Source organism: Bombus pyrosoma, linkage group LG2 (assembly GCF_014825855.1).
Source record: "Bombus pyrosoma isolate SC7728 linkage group LG2, ASM1482585v1, whole genome shotgun sequence".
In the NCBI taxonomy this organism is placed as follows: domain Eukaryota; kingdom Metazoa; phylum Arthropoda; class Insecta; order Hymenoptera; family Apidae; genus Bombus; species Bombus pyrosoma.
In genome coordinates this window covers 5,326,764-5,349,319 of record NC_057771.1, presented here as the reverse complement: position 1 = coordinate 5,349,319, position 22,556 = coordinate 5,326,764, and the positions used below count along the sequence as shown (strand labels likewise).

The window sequence follows — 22,556 nt, the reverse complement described above, 5'->3', positions numbered from 1 at the left end:
ATACAAACCCTACCTACCATTTGCTTGTAAATCGAAACAAAGGACGAGAGAGTTGGGAACAGGCGTGTAGAATGTCTTCGACTGACAAACACGTGGCTCCGAATGGAAATGACAAAGAAATAGGTTTCGCGGGTATCTGGAGTGGCTGAGTAATTAGAAAAGCTTGCACGCATGCTTATGCACGTGATTAATTTCAAGTTCATCCTGAACTTCTGCTAACCGGATCCATTACCTAATCAGAAAGTTGGCAAGTTGGCGCGTGCAAGTATCGCGTCGAATGTTACTCGAAACGCCGTTCGTTTCGAGAGTCTCAGTGAAATACGTATAATGTTTACGAGCAAGTGGTTGTCACGTACAGTTGTCCAGAGTCGGTAATAACCTGAAATAGTCTTTTGCCCGTTTGAAAAGATAATCAAGAGAAATTAAGCTATTAATTAGGGTTGCGGAACTTTGACATTTTCTTAATCGCTTGTCCACCTCTAGTTCTTCTCTGTTTTCCCTAATCCTTGTAGCAGAGCATCTCGGTTGCAGAGCACGTATAATCGAAGTGGTTACTTGTACGTCATCTTCGATTCAAATTAGAGAGGTCGGAGGACACATCGTTCGCTTCGAAGAATGGCCCCGTTATGGGACATCTAAATGGAAACGTTTAAACGACATTCTACTACATCGACGGTTTCATCGAAACAGGGAATCGAACGCTGCTCCTTCGTCGGAAATATAGCGTTTAAAGGAGGAACGTAGTTCTCACGTATCAACTAGACACGCCTGCGGCCAGGGTCGTTAGAATCGATTCGGCGAGCGTTATTTGCAGTTCGCAAACGACTGTTATCGCTGGGTGCTTCTGCAACTATCCAGGAACGCTTTGAAATCGACTACGAGTTAGGGCAGCATTAAATAGCGACCGGATTACGGGAAAGATAAGAAAATAGTTGATTGAAAAAGAACCGAGGATTTACGATCGGTGGAATGCAATTTGCGGAGACTTCAAACTCGTTATCTCGACTTGACGCAGAAAATAGTTCAAATACCGAATGGAGAATAGCGATCAAAATGCACAGGGTGTCTCAGGGTTTAAGGCATCGGTGTAGTCGGATGAAAATGTAGTATAATTTAATAGGATGCGAAGTTTATACTCTTAAAGAATCCTGGAATTCAGGAGTCCCGGGAGTTCTAGAATTGCTTGGCCGTCCGGAAGCATGCTCTAAGGGTTTGTTTCAATCTAAATATAACCTTGTCAGCAGTTCTGAACTTGACATGCGCCATACGTCGCGTTAGACGTATGCACGAACTGGCGCAGAAACTACTTGGCGACCTGTTCAGAAATTCGAATGGGGATTTACACATCCTGCCGCAGAGAAAGAACAGTTACACGACGACGAAAACTCGTCTTGAACTTTGGGTAGTCTCGCTCCGCGGATATGTTTTCCTCCCAGCGGGAAACTACGAGTTCTGATAAGGCGTTTTCGATATTGAACTTTGAACTCGATTGTTGAAACTGCTGTCAGCATACGTGACATACATAGGCACAGCTACCGTAGCTACAGATGGCGATAATTTGTCTTACAGCGCGAACATTGTCAACCAGTTTTTGTATTTACTTCTCCAATTTACTACCACAATCGTGCTTTGTTATTTAATAATAATAATAATATTTTCGACAAATTAATTATATTCCGCAGTTGTTTGGAAAAAACAAATTTATCGATTTCTAAACGTGAAATTTCTCAAGAATCTGCGATGCGAAATAATTCGATGTCTTGTTATAAAAAGAATAAAAAGACGGAAGCATCGAGCATCGCAGTCGATGGATCCGAATAAGTTTCCCAAGCTTGTGTCGTTCAACTGTTCTGCAAGAAATAAGCAAATATCTTCCATGTGAATAGACCTGCGAAAGGCAGCAGCAACTCCCTCGGACATTTTCCTCGAACGACGCGACGGACTGTAATACTTTCGTCGAAGGAACTCCGCGTCTCGGCCTTTCGCTCGAAGTAAATTTCTTCTGGTTACCGCTCGTTAATGGCCGCGAAATTTAATCTCTTCAATTTTGTGCTCGAACTCCTGACGATTAAGAACTCGATTTTCTAATTACGTTTAAACTGCATCGAGTACGTCCACTGAAATTTAATTGTGTTCAATTATATCGATGTAAAAGGAACGCGCGGAGGGTTAAATTTTTCGTAAAATTACTCCTCTACTTACAGAATTATTCCCTTCTCGTACAATCAACGATTTAAACGCGATCGCAGGAAACAACGAAAAAGGTACAAATGAAATGTAGTCAGTGAAAAAAGGAAAATTACACGATATACAAGCGTACGTTGCTTTCCTGGTCGAATTAAGAAAACGAGGTCTCTTGCTATTTAAACAATTTTGCAAATTTATTTCTCCGTATAAAGATGCGAAAGTCGTGTCAACCGCAGCTTCCAGTTCTGTTTTATTACAGATAAATCTTTATGGTTTGGTCGCGTTTCATACGCAGTCGCTTGTACCGTAGCATTTCCGATATTTCGAAAAGTTTTTCTATCGGTCGATGTCGGTGCGTCCGGCTCGAATCTCCAGATTCAATATCGTAGGCCCCGAACCACGATGGAAATTGAAATTTCTAATGTTGAACATTACGTAAACGGCGTGTACAGTGTACACACATATAAGAAGAGTTGGTCGAATCGAGTAAGCGGAAAAATCGGACAACTTTGGATATCCATATGACGATTCCGCGTCGGATTAAAGACATACCTTGAAATTGAAATGAATTTTGAAATAAAAATCGTCGAACGAAAATCGTCAATGTGATATTAGAACAGTCTTTCTTCCTATATTTTGAGCTTAGAAACAATTTTATAGAAGTTTGCCTTGTGCACCGCAATTCTCCTTATTAGACCGTGGACGTCTACGTATTCGAGAAGTGTAGAATTTAGAAGTGCAGAAACGTACAGAAAGGTAGTTAGCAATAGTGGTACTTAGCAATAGGCAATATGTCTGCTATTTTCATAATTGTCAGCTGTACGGTATCTTACGATCGATTTGCTTGTTTAGTTTCTTGTTAAAGGACCACAAGAGGATTGTTGATAAAAAGCGCACTTAACGAAACAAGAGAAAGATCAACGAAGGAACGTGTAACTGAAACGATCGCGATAAGACCGTTAGGTAAAAAGATGCTCTTTGTTCGATTCATTTCATATGGTATCATACAGTGGTTAATTGCTCCAGTTTCAATCCGCGTAGTTCCACTCGTTGGTCCATTAAAGTTTCAACTAAAACTTCCAGCTGCCTCAAGTAAAAATGTAATTGCTCGTGGAAATTTTCGAACGTGTCGTTGGTATTCAGCAACGAAATATTCCGTCAAAAATGTGTAATTAATTTTAAAGGGAAGAGAGAAAAAGGAAAAGGAAAAGAACGAAACTAATGGAAGAAATTGATAGTGTTGAAACAGAAATGTTTTGCTTTGAAGTAGAAACGTTTCCAGAAGATGAGAAAGATCAGAGAAGATATAAACGTTTTAAGCAACGAAATAAGGCACCTATACGAAGCAAGATTCTTTTCTTTTCAAATTAATTAATTTCGACTATTAACGAGTCAGCGAATCAAGAAAGATAAAACTCCGATAATTTAATATACAATATCGAATAGATTTTCTCTGATTTCACACTCCTCCACTCTCCTGGCGAGACAAAAAATCATTTAAAATTGGGAAAAAAGTAAACTTATTGGCATAAATATAATATTGTGTATAATACGAGTGTCACGCAGCAGGCTGATGCATACGCAAGTATACACGGTAAAGGTTCGCTATGAAGGTTGGCGTAAAAGCTCGCTGCTGATGGCCTGCCTTCCGAGTCGACTGTTCCACGCTAGCAGCAAGTTTTCGCATAAATTTGCATGGCGTGTCGTTGATCGAGCCGCTTGTTCAAGCCGCTCAAAAAAATATCAGCGTAAAGGCGTCCCGGGCCAGTCGCTCGTGTATCAGCTTTTTCCACCTGACGCCATTTTCTTGCCGGCATTTATGCATTATTCCATCGGGCTTTCGCGTTTAAGCGGAGAACTGGGTCGACCACCGGTGTCGAATTAATAAATGGATCGCCGTAAGAAGCAAATGGAATGTTGCGCACAGAGGAGATAAACGATGCGGCGAGTGATTACGAATTTTTCGCGTCGCTCCACTTCCACGCTATGACCGATCTAATCCCGGTAACCGACGATACTGACAAGAGATTCGAGCCACGAATTTCGAACAATTTCGCTTCCACGCGATCGTTAGCACATTCGACGTCAGCTCGAGCTGACGATTCTGACGAAAAATTTGTTTGGAGTTGGAAAAATACGGCCTTCCGAAGTCGATACGAACGTCACGCTTAAAAGCGTTAAAGGAACGCGAGAAAGGAAGTTAATTAGTTTCTCGACATTCTCGATGCAGTTTTCGAAATTGGCTTTGTTACTTATTCTCGTTAAAATGATCTACCTTTGAAAACGCCACTGAAAGGCACGTTGAGGACTAACAGAATGGATTCTCGATTTCGCTGCGAGGTATTGAAGGTGACTGGGCACAAGATAGGAAAAAAAGAGACAGCATGGAAAACAGAAAAAAAGAGAAAGGAGGAGGAGGAAACAGCACAAAGAAAAATGGAGAAAATCAGAGAAAAACATCCAACAGGAAATCGATTCCCTTACCAACCATTTTTCTGAACGTTTCGCCGAAGAAGATTTCGTTTTCCGATAACAGGTACGAGAACGGGATATTTCTGCGGGATAACATTAATTGCCTGGGACAGCTGCCATAACGATAATCGAGAAATTATTCGTTCCTTTGAAGCAACGGCCGAGAAGTCCACTCGGACTGTCGTTTTCTGTTGAAAAATCGACGATTCTGTTTATCGTAACGCGACACCGTGGATGCAGTTATCGGAAATCCTGTCTCGATTTATTTCCATTTTGCCATTCCAAATGTCGCGATGCGACTGCGGCTTGTTGTTCCAGCCGTGACCAACGTCGATTGCGGAAAATAATGGCGTGTGATTGCCGAATAATAGGGACCAAAGAGACCGTTGAACCTTGGTCGTATGTAACGCAACACTTTCCTGTCGAGCCAGGAAAATTTCGATCGTAATGGAAATGCCACGTCGTTATACTTTGCATGTGATTTTGACGAGGACTGACCAACCGTGGGCTTTTTCTTTTTTAATTAGGAAAATTCCTCTAGCAACGTTAAAATTAATACAGTTTCTTCTTATTTCATCGCTTCCTTCCCTTTTCCGAATAAATCGAAATTGATTTTGTAAAGGAATGGACGAAGGATTTGACGGAAATCGATGAATTAAACAGAGCAGTTAGCCGAGTATCGAAATAAATATCGATAGCTGACATTGTTTTACGTAAATATAATATTTTAACAAAACTATGACAACTTACGTGTCTGCTTCGGAAGACAGAGATGAAACACTTTTACAATTCACCATAAAGATATTACTTGATTAATGAAATCAATATTATAAGTTAGAGTGAAAACGATTCTCGGGATTCTAATCCCTACACTCACGACAGTCCTAGGAAGGTGCAACGAATAATCCTCAAAGACGATTGCCACTAAATACCTTTCGTTCAATAATCCTTCGGTCGCGATGTTGCTAACTCGACGAGTAGCTGAATCTTTTCCCAACAGCATCCGTCGACGAACAAACAATTTACCATCTCTGCGACAGAACAACTCGTGCCCACCTTGGACACTCGAATAAATCAGCAGGACTCTAATTGACAGCGAATTCGATGCTCGTTAACAATCATTACGGAAATTTCCCTCTTCTCGATCAACAGCTCCGAAAAAACTGGGGATTCTGTCGATTGCTCGTTAGGAACTAATTTCGCGGCACGCGCGTCGCTAATTGCCTGGGAAAGAAAGTTCGTCGTCGGGACGGGATGTCGTTGCTCTCAGTCAGCTGGGAGCAATTTTCAGAAGCATGGCCGCACTCGCGGTCGCTGGTTTCCCTGGTGGTTGATACGACCAAGAGAAAAATCGAGAAAGAAAACGAACACGCGACGGGCTGTGCAGGCAGGACGACCACAGACGGATCGTGAAAAAAAAGGCGACTGACTATGCCGCTGGCAGGAAAATGACTGTCGTTGAAAATAAAGAAACCGTAAACGAATTTGCAGTGGACTGACCTTTTTTGGGCTACCGTCTCGTGGTACGTCCCGCATATTCTTCTACCCTACCACTTAAGTTCTAATTAAATTTTCCTCAACCATTTCTTCTTTTTCGTTGGCCGTCACTTTCAAACGAGCAGGACTCCTGATCTCTGTCTAACGTTCCTCTTCTTCTTCCTCCGCTGTTTCTCTGCAGTTATCCCGTTGAGTGATCGTTGTCGCGGACCGACAGATGAGGAACAAGCCAAGTAACGTGGAGATCGATCGATTCGCGAGTCGCTTTCTGTCACATACTTCCCTTAATCGGCGCATAGTAGAAGATAACGAGGTTCCTTAGCTTTTCGTGGCTCATTTATAGGTTGGTTAGTAGTCGCATGGAAATTCTCCGCTGCGAGGAGCGCGAAAAATTATTCAGAGGTAACATTATTTTTTAAGGGAATACTTGTTGCACGAAGGATAATAAATTGCTCCCGATAACGATCGTTCTGTTTGTGAATGTAATATTGCATTCGGCGTTTTCTCGTCGATTTACTGCACTGAAACGAAGAATCGATGATTGTTAATAATTTAATTACGCTCGATGTATTTTTACCCGAGCGATTACACGATAAAAACATTTGAAATATTTAAAATAATTCCATAATGCTGCGAGCAAGTACCGTCGAATTAACTTGGAAAATCTATTTTAATTCATTTCTTCACAGTAAAGCGGTAGAGCTAATTATCACTGGAATTATTTCTTGATAATTAAACTCTTTAAACTTTGCTAATCTTTCAGAAGTGTCTACACGTTATTCAACTTACAGGCTGTAGCTTTGAGCAGCAAATAAATTACACGTCTACGTTATGCATACGATTTCATCTTAAAAGGCGCATCACGAAGGTCGTTCAGGCGAGGCTTATGAAAACAAATTTTTAATTTTTCCTACGAATACATTTTCTTTTATCGCCGCAAAAGATTCTCACTTTATCAGCTCTTTCAGAAAAACCCTGTTACATCTGTTAATATCAGAAGCCGTATTATTCAACGCCTGTTACAAGGCGTGAAAATATCTTTTATTTCAGATTTCTCATTTTCGACGAAATCTTTTCTTCCGTGACTGAGCAAGACTCTCTGGCATACTAGTTAGAAATTTCAATTGTTAATATCAATTAGCAGAGATAACATTAGATAAACATCTGCGATGACAAGTTCGAATTAAGATCAAGTTACAGATTTGTATCGCGCATGGACTTGCGTTGCACTTGCCGTTGGTTTCGTTGAAAGCAAAGGAGCTGAAACGTTAACTCAACATGGAATCGCTAGACGTATCTTCTGCGCGAAAAATTGAAACAACATCCGATCGCGTTAGAAAGGAAGTAGAGCGTATCAGCCCATGAAATTGAACTTACTGTTTGCACGGGCTTTCCGATAAACTGATGGAATATCCCTTGCTAAACCCCCAAGGGGTGAAACGGCAGGCTATGGGCAAACTATAGGACCTTTCAACAGGCAATTAACAGCAATGTACGAGGGTCAGTTAAATATAAACCGAACTTTGTTTGTAACTTTATATTTCAGTCAAATGTTTTGTTTCAAAAAGAATAATTGAGTTATTTTTCTATCTACGTTCTGTTTCTCTCTATATACTTTTGCCGCTGGTTTCATCATTTTTCCATTCCAGTTTCCTAGGGAATGGAGGGCTGGGTTAGAAGCCAATCGCACAGGAATTGCTCTACTACCTCGTTGCTGTTGAAAAATTGACCTCCTAACTGCTCTTTAGGTGGTCGTGATCTTGCGGAACTTGAACTCGTTTCGAACGATGGAGACCACTCTTCCACGACTAATATTAACTTCCGAGCAAATTTCGTCGATTGCTATGCGTCGAACATGTTCGATCAGTTGCCGAGCAGCTCCAATGTTTGCTAGCGTTACACTTGTCTTGCGACGTAGCGGATACGGTGTATTTTGAACGTATTCGCGTCCACTAGAAAACGATTTATGCCACGCAAACACTTGGGTTCCCGATAACGTTTCATCCCCAAACTGTAGCCGCAACCTATGCAAAATTTCAGCGGGTTTGCGTTGTGCAACGGAAGACGATACTGTTCTTTCGTTCATTCTGTTAACTATCGAACAAGATGCGCGTCTTTAACACGTCTTTAAGATACGCCTATTTGAACTCCTACGCGATATCATTTTCATACGCGAGACTGTGGACATGTGCTACACGCAGTCCGGTTAACATTTGACTGACCCTTGCAGTATACCTAGGAATTCGGTGCTACGAGTAATTCTCTAAAGTATGACACGGGGACACAGGGACAATTAAGTTGGTTAACTTATTCTTCTAAACACACGAACTCGTTCGTTCGAGATTAAGAACAATTAATACAATACATCAAAGAAATGGGGGACGATAGAACCGTGCACGTTTCTCAAGGGGGTTGAACAACTCAAGTACCAATAATACAGGTGCCTAAGATATTGGAAAAATTAATGCTCTCAACTATGTAAATATATCTTTTTTAAAGGCTGGTTGAATTTCGATTACTGTACCTATATCGAGGAGAGTAGAAAAGAAGAGAGATATTTATTCAATTTTGATAAAATCCGATGCGAGAAAGGTGTACTATTTGTATAGGACGATTGGAAAATTCTTTAAATTTTGAAGCCAGTTATACGATTATGATCGTTACAATTTTATCGAAAATAATTTCCCGCCGTTTAAAAATACAGCGTACTATCGTTCCAGGTACGATTACTCGTCATTCTTTATATTACCTTTATAGATAGATGGCTTTTTAGGCAGCTAAGATTTTTGGTACTTGTCATGAATTTACGTCATAGAACGGGGTAATAATCTAAACATTAATGTAACACAAGCCTATGGGGGTTATTCTTGTAGAAGAGGTTTAGGAAGGAACGTTCAGAGAAAGAGAAGAGTCGACGCGAAAGAAATCATACGATCGTATTTTTGTTTCAACATTTCCCTGCTTGTTCCGCTTTTCGTTCTGAAATTTACGACAATGCTTTCGTTTGATATATCCGACCAAGAAATTAAAAGCTGAGAAAATATAATGCTTTTCGGATTATATTTCTTTCAAGAAAAATAGTCATTATTATTCGTGTAATCAGAAAGGCTTTCGACTATTTTATTAAGTGTTTGCAGGTATTTTTCAATTGCACTTTTTACCTGTCTATTCATAAAGCGAAACCATCCGAAAAAAGTTACTTTGTCTTTAAATAAAAATACGCGAACCAAGCGTCCCTTTCGTTAGCGCGTTCTCCAGGAAAATTTGATGTATACAGTTTTCATCGCGAATAGATTAAGCATTAAACGGTCGAAAAACGTTTCGTGTCGGTTGTTCGCACGCGTTGTCTAATCGGTGTGTGCATGTGCTTGTCTGTTGGAGAAAACAGTCCGAGACATTGCCGGTGTCCGACTGGCCGCAAAAAGGATTTGCACCGAGCAACGAGAGGAAAGTTGTTTGACGTAAACGCGTTACAACTTCCGAAACGACGCGTCCGAACTACCTGAATGACCCTTAAAACTTGTACACGGACTCGTGCACGGGATACGACTCGATGACACAGAGGCTGGCAATTTTGTCTTCGAGGAAAAATGTTTATGTGGCAAGGCCATTTTATTTCATGATTTATCGCACGACGACGTGTGGTTTTTTTTTTGGTAATTAAATTTAGAACGAGATCAACGGTACGCGATTAATTGAACGAAAATTGAGGGGAATCTTCGATAAGTTAAATATTATTAGTAGGTTTCTATTGTTTGTTTAAATAGCGATATAGACTAGAAGTTATATTTTAAGAATGATGTATGATATTTTATATAATAAATATTTATTATTATAATACGGTTGAAGAGAAATAAATTTTGAAAAAGTATTCTTCGATAATTCACTATGAAAATTTTTCGAGGGTGATTGATCAAAAAGGAAAAACCAGACACACGACCAAGAAAAATATTCCTCGTATTCGCTGAATTTTATTGACATTTCCAGGTCGAGAACTACATACGCGCTAATCTATCATTTCTTTGAAATTAAAATATTTTGATTACGAAAGAGACAACAATGCCGAGCAATTTATAAATAATTAATATCGATAAAGCGATACTTTACTACGCTATTATTTTCAACCATAAATAAAAATCATCTTCGATGAATTTCAATCTGAAGTTTCTTTTAAAGTTTGTTTTATTTCATCGTCAATTTTGATAGCGGATAAACAAATAACTTTAAGCGACATTCGACGATGTATTTTGATGCGTCATCACGTGCGAACTGTCATTTGCAATAATGTTGATCAACATTTCATAATATTATTCAGATATTTAGTTTACGACATATACGAACCATTCTCTCTTTGTTTATACTTAAGAAATATTTTCAACGTTTGTCTTTGTCTTTGCGGTATTCCGTCATTCTACAAACTCAAGGTAGAACCAAAACTCGCTCTCGATTTTGCTCGACACGATTTCAGCATTTTCTTCCCGCTCGGTTATTTTCATTCGAAATCATCGGAACGTTTCACAGCCGAGTGGGACGGTCATCTTTCGATGATAACACGATTTTCTATTCCGTTTCAGTTGGAAAAGTAGAGAAAGTTCGGCGGTCCGGAACACGCGGTTAGCCAGGATGTTTCGCTTGGCTACTTTCGTAAGAATTGAAATTCTTCGCGGCGGTTAACCGTGCGGGAAGAAGTTAAAACGGATATTCACGACGAGACGTGTCTATCGTTGATCGTCAGACATCGTGAAAATTGCGATAATATTTCGCTGATAAATATGATTTAATTGGACGACGAGTTTCATTCGCAGACGAGTAATTTAAAGATTGGCGCCAACTGAAGTGCAATCTTGTCGCAACCTACTACCGCACAGCTTGAGAAATCGCTCGGTGAAAAGGGCGTAAAATATAGACGAGTCAGGCTTGATTAATGTTTCAACTGTTGCTGATGATATCTGCGGAACTCGGTCATTTGGAAACCTCAATATTTCAATTTTTGTGCCATCACGCATCGTGAAATTAAATAGGGAACAAATATTTACGTCCAGCTTGAAGATTTTTGTCTGAAAATTACATCTTGCGCGTGAGGAAAGTGAAAGGAAACTCTCGCAACGAATAACTTAAATACGCCGCACCCTGTCTAAAAATTAACAAACCATCGTCCTCCTGGAAGTAGATGCTTTTGTAAAATATCGTTAACTTTAAAATACCAAAGCGTCTGAGGATTATTTCCACAAGCTTTCGCGTCGCTTTTAAACGTCGTGGCCCGACCTAATAGAAAAACAAAGCGTAAAGTTTCGATGAAAGTTGCCAGGGAACTGTGATCCTTAAAATACCCTTTCATCAAATAACAAGACGCGACAGACATTATTCCGAGAACGAAAAGCCATAGAACAAGCAGGGCAGTCGCTATTACGGCGCGTTAGAGCGGCGAGTAAAACCGTTTCTCGGTCGAAGGCAACCGTGTAATCTCGTCCACCCGCAGCAGGACTGCAGTTCCTTCAACGGGGTCCAATGTTAGAGAACGTTTCGACCATTTTCATCGGACGATGTTAACCACTTTGCCGCCCGCCCATCGGAAGGACGAACTTCTTTCCTCGCTGCTCGAAAATGGATCTCGAGGATTGGCCGGTCAATGAAAATGACAAAAATCGCTCAGTCTGAACGACCTTCGAGGTTCTTACCCGTTCCACGCGATTTTCCCCTCGCGTTTCTTCCGGGTCTTACTTCCTGAAGAGGAACGGTTCGATACGACAGGCACAATTACGGTGCACGTGTACATATTTACATGGAAACATGGAGATAACAGAAACTGTCAAACACACGCTTGCGTAACTATCGTGATGATAAGCATAGGTACCTATTAGAGGGACAGCGTCCGAGGTCGTCGGCATGCTTTCTGCCACGAGGTTCAGGAAAACTGTCAGCGACAGTAGAATGGTCACTCCTGCGATAGTCGGGAAAAAAAAGAGAAACAACACGTAACGTACATATCAAGATGAGTTCTTTTTCTTTCTGTATAAAGGGTTTCTGCGATTTTCATCTAGGAATCCACGTGCGCCACGCCTGGCAACCAGGTCGTGCAACGAACACACCGAGACGATACGATCGCCTCTTCCAGAAATTCCTGGATAATATTGTCGTTCGGTTCGGTTGCTTGCCTTCGAAAGCTCACGGTTCTCGGTCCTTCGGCTATCCATCGGAGAAGCGTTCTGACCTTTCGAAAACGTTCCAACGCGCGAGCACGAGTATCGCGTATCGGTGCGCTTCGACGAATACTCGAGTCTGTTGAGTTTGCCGGACGCGAGAATTCCGCTTGTTTACCGAGTCGAATCCTTGAATTTTGACGATGGAAGTTGGACGTTGCTGTTAGACTTTGGAGGAAGATACGTCCGCTTCGAATCGATTTAGGAAACTATACGATTCTTTTATTCTTTTATTCTTTTTTCGGGTTGATAGAAGCGATAGAAGATTTTGCGGTAAATAAAATTCAAACTACCATTTTTCTCTATTACCGGTCCAGCTTGTGGCACTTCATGTTCGCGTTTTGCGCGATTTTCCACATGGAATTTCAATGATCCAGCGCAAGGCAGGAGAATCGACAGACGGAAACATTTAACGATTGCGTAACGTTGCCGGTGGAACGTAAGTTTGATGATGGATAGCCGCGTTGTAGTTTGTCCGCGTTACGGAAACGATCGAAGAGATCGATTATACGCTGTAGTCTAAACGTCGAGACAATTTAACTTTTCTTGGCGGTGGAAAACTCATATTCCACGATATTTTGCAAGGTTTATTATACTTTTAGAATAGTTAGCAGGTTTTTCTGTAGATATATTTCACAGATATATGTCAAAAATCCTCTTTCGTACCGAAACAAAAAATATAATCAATCAAAATTGCCGCGTCGCTGAAAAAGGTAGAACGCTGTACGCGTTTCAGAGTATCATTGCATTAATCAATGCCGTTATTTCACTCTTCAATTTAAAACTTTATTTTTCCACTTGCTATATTTCTTCCAGCGATTATAACGCCGATGGAGGCACAATACAGATATGGCGAGGCTATAAATTAAGCCATCGTGAAGAGGCATCGACCGATATCTTGGTTCACGTAGGGCTGTGACGCTGTTCACGTGAAAAATCACCTCCGCGAAAATTCCTCTATTTGGGACTTTATTACGATACGCCTGCTATGCCCGATAGTTAGGCGGCATGAAATTGACGCGTGACGCGTGCTTTATTATAAACCACACAAGATGGAGCATATCGGTGCGCCGAAGGGCGCGTATCCGTAATTTCCGTAGCTAGCTTATGCGATTGCGTGATCATAATCCCACGTGTGAGCGAGTATTCCGGGCTGCGTAACTCGTTCCCATACTGCGAACACCGAGTCAGCTCAATCGTTAATAACTTTATGCGGTGTGGATAATGTGTTTGGAATTGCATTATTACGCGTTAACTAGCGTCATTTACGGCAGCGTCTCGATAATTCGCGTCCATCTAGGCGTTTGTCGTTAATTTAAGCTCGTTTTGTGGACAGAAGAAATCAAGAACGAAGATTTCATTGTGTCAACACTTTGCACTCGGAACTTTATTTCAATTTCGTTTTAAACGTTCTATTTGAAATTTACTTTGAAATTAACAAGACAGTTTAAACAAATAAAGGAAGAAAGAAATTTACTTAAATATCAGTTTTATTCACGCTGTCGTTGTATTTTCTAATTTTTCAGTGTATGGTATATCTTGAAACAATTTCCAGGATGCAATCCTGGTTCTCTTTCGCACGTTTCACAAAAAAGGTGGAACTGAAAGAACGTCGAGTGGAGTTCGACAAAGGAGCTCCTCAGATAAAAACTGACGTCGAGTCGCACTCGACATAGGAGTGCAAAGGGTTAATCGTGGATCAAATATCTTCGCCGTACTTCCTTTTATAGCTTATGTTACTCGTAAAATAACTTCAACAATTTCAGCTTGATGTAGATTTGCTAATTTGACGAATCGTTGATTCGTCGAGCCTTGATTTATCGCTTGAACAGAGAGATTGTAAAATATAGGCAAATGCACTATACGATCACATCGCTATAGAAACTTATTACACTTTTCAGGATCACTCTTCTGCGTGAACGAGTTTGACCGAACATGAATGACGTTTATATGGTAGATCATCGTTAGATCACGTCCATTATCAGAGAATTTACATGGTCCAAGATAAACATTAGTTGCCTGTTCACGTTCAACAAATACGGCGGTTATCGAACACAGGAGACTACGTAAATTTCCATAGTTTGCATAATGGAGAATTTAGAAGACGGATTAACGCGTTGCGGTTACAATATTTTGATCGGATGCGTGCTTCACATCGTCGATTTGTTTCCGGTTTTCGCTGTGTCTGCGCACGACGAGCTTTCTCCTCGAAATTGTACCTTTACTTGAACAAAGTTAAAATTTCGTTTCTTAATTCGTAGATTTTCATTTATACAAATACATTAGGTGTCTACAATATACGAAACACGAATAAATTTCCAGATGAGTTTCAGCCTCTCAGCTACATCCCACTTTGAGCAAAGACAGTGTTATCAGAATTCTCAAACATACTTTTTCCCATTACTTGCTATACATGTAGCGCAGTAGACGATTAACTGCGAGCAAAATAGTCGAAACTTTGCCGATACTTCGCCACTGCAACCTTAACTTTCCACTTTATCGAACAGAAAAAGCTTTAATTCGTCCGACAGGGATTCCTCCTGGAATTTCGATCACGATTCTTTTCGCGAGTATCTCGCGGAGTATCTTCGCAGAGAGTATCCGACACGATGCGCGAAAGAATTCGGGATCACGTCTCGACGAAATCGCGCAGCGGAAACGGCTTTAAGATGCATCGGTTGCAGGTGGCAAACCGCCAATAACATCGAAATTTGTTGGTCAGGAAGTCGAGAATGGGATCAGGGACCGTGGAAAGCGTAATTAGTTCCTTGCGATTAGACTGGAGCGTCCGTTCGACAGGCTTCGTGGCTATACAATACGCGTGCCGATGCGCATTCGATTAATATGCAAAGCTGATTCATAGGAGTTTCAGCTGCCACGTACATATTGCAAATTTAGCTTTTTCATGCTGAGCCTATTGGCTCGACCTCCGGTAAATTTCGTTTTCAATCGAAGATGAAAAAGAACAATTTGAAATTGCGAACGATTCCAATCATTTTATTGATTTTACTTTAGAAACAACTCTATCTTGCAAGTATCTTGGAGAATTTGTACGAATTTATTTCAAAAATATATCAGAAATCAAGCGGAAGAAATAATTTTGCTAAAAAAATTGCTTCTTAAAGAAAATATGAAAAGTAAATGTCGAATGAAAGTTCGACAAAAAGAATTGATAAACGTTCTTTATACAGAAGCTTGTGAAAGATATTGAATATCCATAAAGGGGATTTATCGAAATTCAGGGCGATACGTTACTTTGCTCGTTGCAAGAAAATTCGTTGTTCTCGTCGCGTGACATTAATCTTTCGATTAATTCCGGCGTAGAAAGCATACATTCGTTCGTAGAAGGGATTTGCATCTCGAGTATACGGATTTGCCAGGAGAGAAACGTTCGCTGTTTTCTTGGTCGAATGGTCGCCAACCATCGCCGTGTGCTTTGCCGATAAATCACATCGTTTGTACGGATCATTTACGAATCGCTGCGAGATCGCTAGTTACACCAACTTGGAAACAACCGGTGCTAGGAATTGCGCGAAACGTGGTACGACACAGAACATACGCTGTCGTAGGTCTTTGTGCACGCGTTTCCAAAACTTTCGCGTTGACAGTGTTCGATATTTGAGAGGCAGAGATCTAAATTAATTAAACAATCGCAGAAACTGGCTTTGCCTCTCCCATCGTCATTTAGTGTTTTATCCGGTTTCAGCAAGTACGTGTTATTCAATCGTGCAGTTTTAGTAATCGCTATAGTTCCTTCCTTTAAAACAGAAAGTTTGTAACGTTGTTGCTAGTCAGAGCTTCACAAAACTTTCAAAGGAACGTGAAAACGATCAAACATAAATCACGTTAGTCAAAGGACCTGGCTGTTATAATACATATTGTACAAGGTTGAGGGACTGTTGTTAATTTCAAAGTTTCTCAAAGTTTGCCGAAGCTTTCTCCCGTTATGTAACTGAAATATATACATATATGTTTCGTCTGGGTTTACAGAATTCGTTATACGTAGAGTACAGGAAATCGAGAGAATTCGAATGAATTTCGTACATCGGAATTCATTCAAGTAGAGATGGCTTTGAACAAGCATATGCGGAATAAATCATTTAAGACAACCAATTTCATAACGTTATGTAGTATCTCGAAATTTCGTTTATGGATCGTTCGAATTAATACACAACTTCCGAACGAACGTATCGTTTTTAAATATTTTATCGTGTCTTTAATAACGTTTCTTTATTTACCGCGACAGTATGTTCGAGCACGTTGAGACGCGCTCTAACACAGAGAAATGCTCGGTTGTATTTTTCTTAGACTTTCGATAGATCTTCGTTGGAAGATCTACCATGTCTTCCATCGAAGGCTTAGACGTGGCATCAGCGTGAACGAAGCTTCGTTGTGAAAAACGATTTCGTGTCTTAATCGATATTTCTAAACTAGATCGCACGAGATAATAATTCTGCGGTATAACCACTTCGTTCTTCTGATCAAAATCCATTAGTTCTCTTCGGTTGAAGCGACACGAACAGCCACGTTTCTTGGTTTCTCGAGCTCCAAACGACTACTGTTCTTTCAATAGATCATCATCGATATAAGAGATGTAACGGATACCAATACGAAAAAAATGTTCAAGATACGAAAATCGAATTTTCAACGCAAGCTGTTAAAACACCGCGCCATCAGACACAATTTATCCGCGTACGATTTCCTCGAGAGAGTAGAATTTGTTCCGTTTCATCCGAGCATCCTCGAACGTTCGAACGTAAACGTTTCAAACAATCGTGGCTCGTGACGTGAAAATCGTGGCAAGGTGAGAGGCGATATACTCTCAGCCGATCCGGAACGTAGTGGATGCTTGTTCGCGGGCCTCGTCCCAACCCTTTGTCATGCTAATGTTCAATCAAATGCACTTTCCACGAAGAGGGTGGTGTCACTTTGCTCGGCCTTAACGCCAGTCCTTGCGCATGCATTCGCTCCGTATTTATCCGGTAAATGAAATTCACGATGCCGGTGGCTGGCCCGCTCGGAATTTACAGCGGCATAATATTATGGAAATTTCATTCATAGACGTCGCAATAATGCCTAAGAGTGCCTAAAGAGCTACATTTTTGCCCGTGATAATAAGCTCTTCACTAGGATGGAAATTGTTGCCCGCGAAGGAAAAGCTTGGACGCCGCCTCCAGTTTTCTTCGCTGATATTTATTAAAATATGCTCTTCGATTAGCGCCAGATAATACGACACCTTTCACCATCGGTTTCTATAATGATTTTCGTTGTGTATTTACTTGGATCAACGATGATAACGCTTTTTATAGTATGCTTGCTCAACAATATTCGGCCACCTGCTCCTAATTACTTTCGATAGGCTGCGCGTTAAGAGTTCCTCGCGAAATTTAAAAAAGCATGATAGGACAATGTATTCCCATAGAAGTAGCATTTTATCGAATCGTATATGCCTCGTCTGCCCTGCTATTTTTTTTTTCTATCGAGTAGCTTCATGGTTCGTAGAAGCCAAAGCTAGAACCGTTAAAACAAGCAATACTTCAACAACGATATTGCGAGCGATATTTTTAAAATTTTGAAAGAAATTTTAAACGGCGTATGTTTAGCTACAAGATCAAACATACAGATAATTTTGGCAACGTTGACTGGCGTTTTACTGAATTTAAAGCCGCTTCTCTGCAAAAATAGGAAATGCGACTTATCCCGCTTTTCCTCTGTAATCTTCGCATAAAATCGATTTTACAAACGATATACAGATTATTCGTGTTCCTCTCGTTCTTAAATATTGCTTGCGATAGAATATGGAAAATAAATAACGCGTCGTTGTTTACCATAATGAATGGTAATTAACGCGAAATATACTGCTTCAAAGATATCGCGCGCTGATTTTGTCGTCGAAATAGCGCAGAGTATCGTCGATGGAATTTCAGACGATTCGCTGCAGCTGTTAAAATTCTGAGTACATAATATCGACCTTTCCGAGACTGTAACACGTTTCGACTGAACTCGACCGTGCTCCCTGACCTATCTCGTCTAGGAAAGTTTCAGTCGGCGTTAAACTAGAAAGAAAGCTTGCGCACGAGAGACCGAACTTGCTCGATGATTAATTACGGAACAAAAGCAACCCGAAGTCCGAGAAAGAAAACGGGTTAAGAATGAAGGATGGCGCGTTCTGATAAATTGACTTCTGTCAAAATATTATCCCTAAAACTTTTTCTCAACTCGAAACTTTCGGCAAGTGGAAGGAATCCAAGCTGCTGCATTTGCAACGTCGTACAAATTTATAGATTCGAACAGTTTCGCACGATATCTGAGAATTCTTAAACAGTTGGAAATATTTTACTGGGTAGATTTCTTCGTACAGGTAGGTAACGATAGGAACGAGTTGTGTCAGACGTAATTTATCGGCGATATGGAACTTTTACGGTGTACTATATCTAATAAAATTACGCTATTTAACAGGAAAAATGTCACGAATCAAAAACTTCGTTTTCTTCGTTTCATTAAAGATGAAAACGAGACTTTCCGTTTCTCGCACCGGTAAAAGAAAAGTATCAAATATAACGTTCAAACACCACAAACATAACTAAATATCGGACAAAGGGAAACCCTTCATTAGGGATGAACGAAGCTGTGAGAGGCGTGTTGCGCTGGGAGACAACGTGAACGTTAATTCTATTTGAGTTAGCTCGAAAAGCCTTGTTTGTCTTAACTTTGTTTTCATCCGTAGCTAGCTTAGATCAAATCGCTTTTCTCGCAATCCCGTAAAACAATTACCAAACCTGTTTAACGTCGACAAGAAATAGCACCGCCGGTATTCGTCAAGTTTCCGTGGGAGAACCGGCGTTTCTCGTTTCGTCGAACAGTCTGTTCGGGTTTCGGGCTTAAACCGACCGACGGATGAGTGAGATGCCGCGGGAAAGCGACAACAATGACGGAGAACGCGTTGGCGGAAGGACAAAGAAGCGATGGTCCGATAACAATGACAGGGAAACGGGAAAACGAGGCGAGCGCCAGGCGCAGATACCGCGAGATTCGATCTTTCTTATTCAGATTTCCTGCGGCAATTCTTCTTCCGTTTCCTCGCGAGACTAACTCGTAATTACTTGCCGAATGTGAATGGGCACTAGGTTCGGATTTGAGACTTTCAAAGAGACCCATCAGCTATGTTCAGATAGAACGTTTCAAGATAGAAGTTGGAGAAAGTTAACGAGGTGCGAAACAACCGAGTGTTTCCATTCCTCTTCCTTTTTTCTTCTCTACTATTACGTATTATCTTCTCCCTCTACAAGGATTTAACATCGATTTTCAGGCTATCAGAGACGAAAATTTATACGCAACGCGATAAGGGAGCCATATAATTTATTTACGGAAAATAAATTCTTACTCTGTTTCGTAATCGATAAATTCATCGTGGTAATTTTAAGGAAAGTAAGCCCTTGATAGAAATATTTGGAACGTGAAACGCTATAGAATTTAAAGACTAAAGAGGAAATATGTTAGCGCGAAATTATGGGTTCTTCGCGTAATTGACGTTCTTTTTGTGCTTTTCTCTTCGAGAAAGTGTTCAAAGCTCGACGTTTTCTTCGAGCTACCTCGAAAAGGATTGCCACGAGCTTCCGCTGCACTTGTGACGGAAATTGGGCTGCTATACGTCGATATATAATAATTGGGCACAATCAAGCGTATCAGTCGAAGACGTGCAACACGGAGAAGTCTTTCCTCTGTGAAAGGAGGCTTCAAAAAGCGAGTCGCGTTCGTTCCTCGAATTCTTAATGAGCTTCCACTTCGTACAGAATCGCGATTCCAGATACAGAAAGTTGGCAGTGCTCGAACAAAACTTATGCGATTTTCGGTATTCTGTTATTCAATGCGTGAATCTGACGGTGGCTACCGTTAATTCTCACGTTTGTAAAATAGTTTTAAATCTTTCCGCGCAAGACGCGTTATACTTTCTTCTTTCGTGTTCAACCATATAACAAAGAAGACATTGGGTCAAAAATAAAGAAAAGGTCAAACGAGTCGTGGCACACTCTTCCGGAGTCTCGAAGACACATTCGCGTTTCGTTGAAATTACGCTAGACGGAGGCAATTTTTAATAAGTGCCACCTTCGTCCCAGAGAGCGCAGTTCTGACATACATAGTCTGTCAAACGAGCCGCAGTTATGTTTTAATTGCGCCGTTCCCACCATTTCCCGACTCTATATACCTTGTTCTTTGCCAACGAGCGAACATCCACGCGGCTCTGAAATCACAGACACGGCCCGTGTCACGGGCACACACCAACGCATTCCTCGCGTTCTCAAAGGGATTTGATTATGCAACGTTTCGCGTTTTGTTCCTCTCTGTGGCGAAAAGCTTTCAGGCCACTTTCTACGCGTCGGCTTCTTTTTTTGTCGTCCCTTCTTTTTCCAGAATTACACGTACATAGGTAGAGGGAAAAACGTTCTTTAATAAATCAAGACGGCACTGCAAGGGGCTGGATTTATTGTCCGTGTCAGATTTAGGAAGTGCCTGCAACCGGAGACCGTTCGATTTTCTTCTACTCTTGTTTTTCCTTGTCGCAGTTCCCTCGTCTCGTTCGTTCGCGATCACAGTGAAATAAGCTAGTCGCGAAGATTAATCGGTTTCAGCCTCGAATCAGTTGGGACGCGTTTTCTATTAAGTTTGGTCGATTACATTTTTGCCTCGCAACGAATTTCGTGCGCGTGATTGATCGAATTGAAAAATTAAACGAAAATATGCTTCACGCGTGATGGGAACACTTGTTAGGAGTGTAATAAAGTGAGTTTTCTTCGTCGATAGTTTTCCAATCCTCCAGCTTCTTTGTAGCGATAAATCGAGTTTCGATTAATTTTATTACCACTCGCCGCAAAGACGAATCGGTTAATCGGTTACTTATTACTGAAAGATCTGGAATAATTACGAAGCCTTTAATATGCCATTGACGAACTTAATTCCCGTAAAATGCTTATTTTAATCATTTGTTCGTAAATCGAATGGCGTGTCGAGTTTATAAAAGATCCAACCAAATAATGGCATCCTTATAAGCAGCAGCGAATATAATAAATAACAAATAGCACGCTATGAAATTTGGAAAATATCTCGTTCACCTACTTTCTTTTTAATTACTCTTTACACTTTCATTGTGTCACTGTTAAATATTACGTGGTTCGTGTTTTTATTCATACACGCAAAGGACATCTTTGAAAGCTCGCGAATAGCAAAAACCTTGTACAATTTTTATCTCCTGTGGGGCAAGTTTACGATTTAATTACGAGAATCTTTGCCGCTGGTAAGAAAGTTAGGACGCTGAAAATTTATCAGAAAATCAGTTTAATCGTTCAAGTTGCTTCTTATCTTTACCTGGTTCCTTATGCTACTTTCCGGAACTTTATGGCCAAGCTCTTGCGCGATTCAATCGTCGCTTTCCGTATTCGTATCTACTGCATCGCGTCCTTACACTTGCACTATCAGTCGCGCATCCTGCGCTGCCATGTTTCGAAACTGTTTAACTACGAAACTCAAAGTTAGCGGATTAAAATTTCGTTTCATCGTTCCACAGCAGGCAATTAATAAATTCTATGGACGCGATCCAGAGTTCCCGATCCACAGTCCAAAGTTCCGAGACACGAAGTTTCGCTTAAGAATTTTCCGATGTAGAATCGCACAGACCAATATCGGAATTAGACAGACGTTCGACTGCAATACGTTTCATAGCTGGCGTCAGGTCACGTTCTTTACCTCGTCCAATCGTATCGCGGAAATTGACAAGAAATTAGAGGATTGTAACATCGCCTTCCCAGCATCTCGATGCATGCACAGACCGACTAATCGGAATTTCTAAGGAGAATCTTATTTCTGAACCGGGTTCGAACGGAATTCGTTTTACATCGAGTCTACCTGGGCTAACGGCGATGATGAAACTCGGATGGAATGGAATTTCTATGATATTACACTCTCTCTCGTCCTCCTTCGACCAATGGTCTATAGTACTGGTATTAGGTAAGAGTAGATGCGCGCCGGTGCAATATCTCGAATAACTTGATATTATCAACATGTTTGGGAAATTCGACGAATTACAGGCATTTGGGATATTTCGCATCAGTATTTACAGATGAAAGCTACGCCCCTGATAACTAGGCGTTTCACGTTCGTTTTTCGTCATTAAACGCGAACGGCTAAAATTTGTACGTCCAGTTG

The 22,556-nt window shown here is 40.8% G+C and overlaps 1 protein-coding gene across 5 annotated transcripts in view; it reads right to left on the bottom strand.

Annotated features, from left to right (window-relative positions):
- Positions 1-22,556, bottom strand: part of LOC122577867 (neuronal acetylcholine receptor subunit alpha-7) — a 260,880-nt gene that overhangs the window by 59,389 nt on the left and 178,935 nt on the right. For 3 of the 5 annotated variants that reach the window (XM_043749579.1, XM_043749581.1, XM_043749577.1), the window contains exon 9: positions 12,011-12,097. The exons of the other annotated variants lie outside the window; for them this stretch is intronic. In XM_043749579.1, the coding sequence (XP_043605514.1) occupies positions 12,011-12,097 (87 nt within the window). The remainder of the gene's footprint in view (positions 1-12,010; positions 12,098-22,556) is intronic. 5 annotated transcript variants of the gene reach the window in all.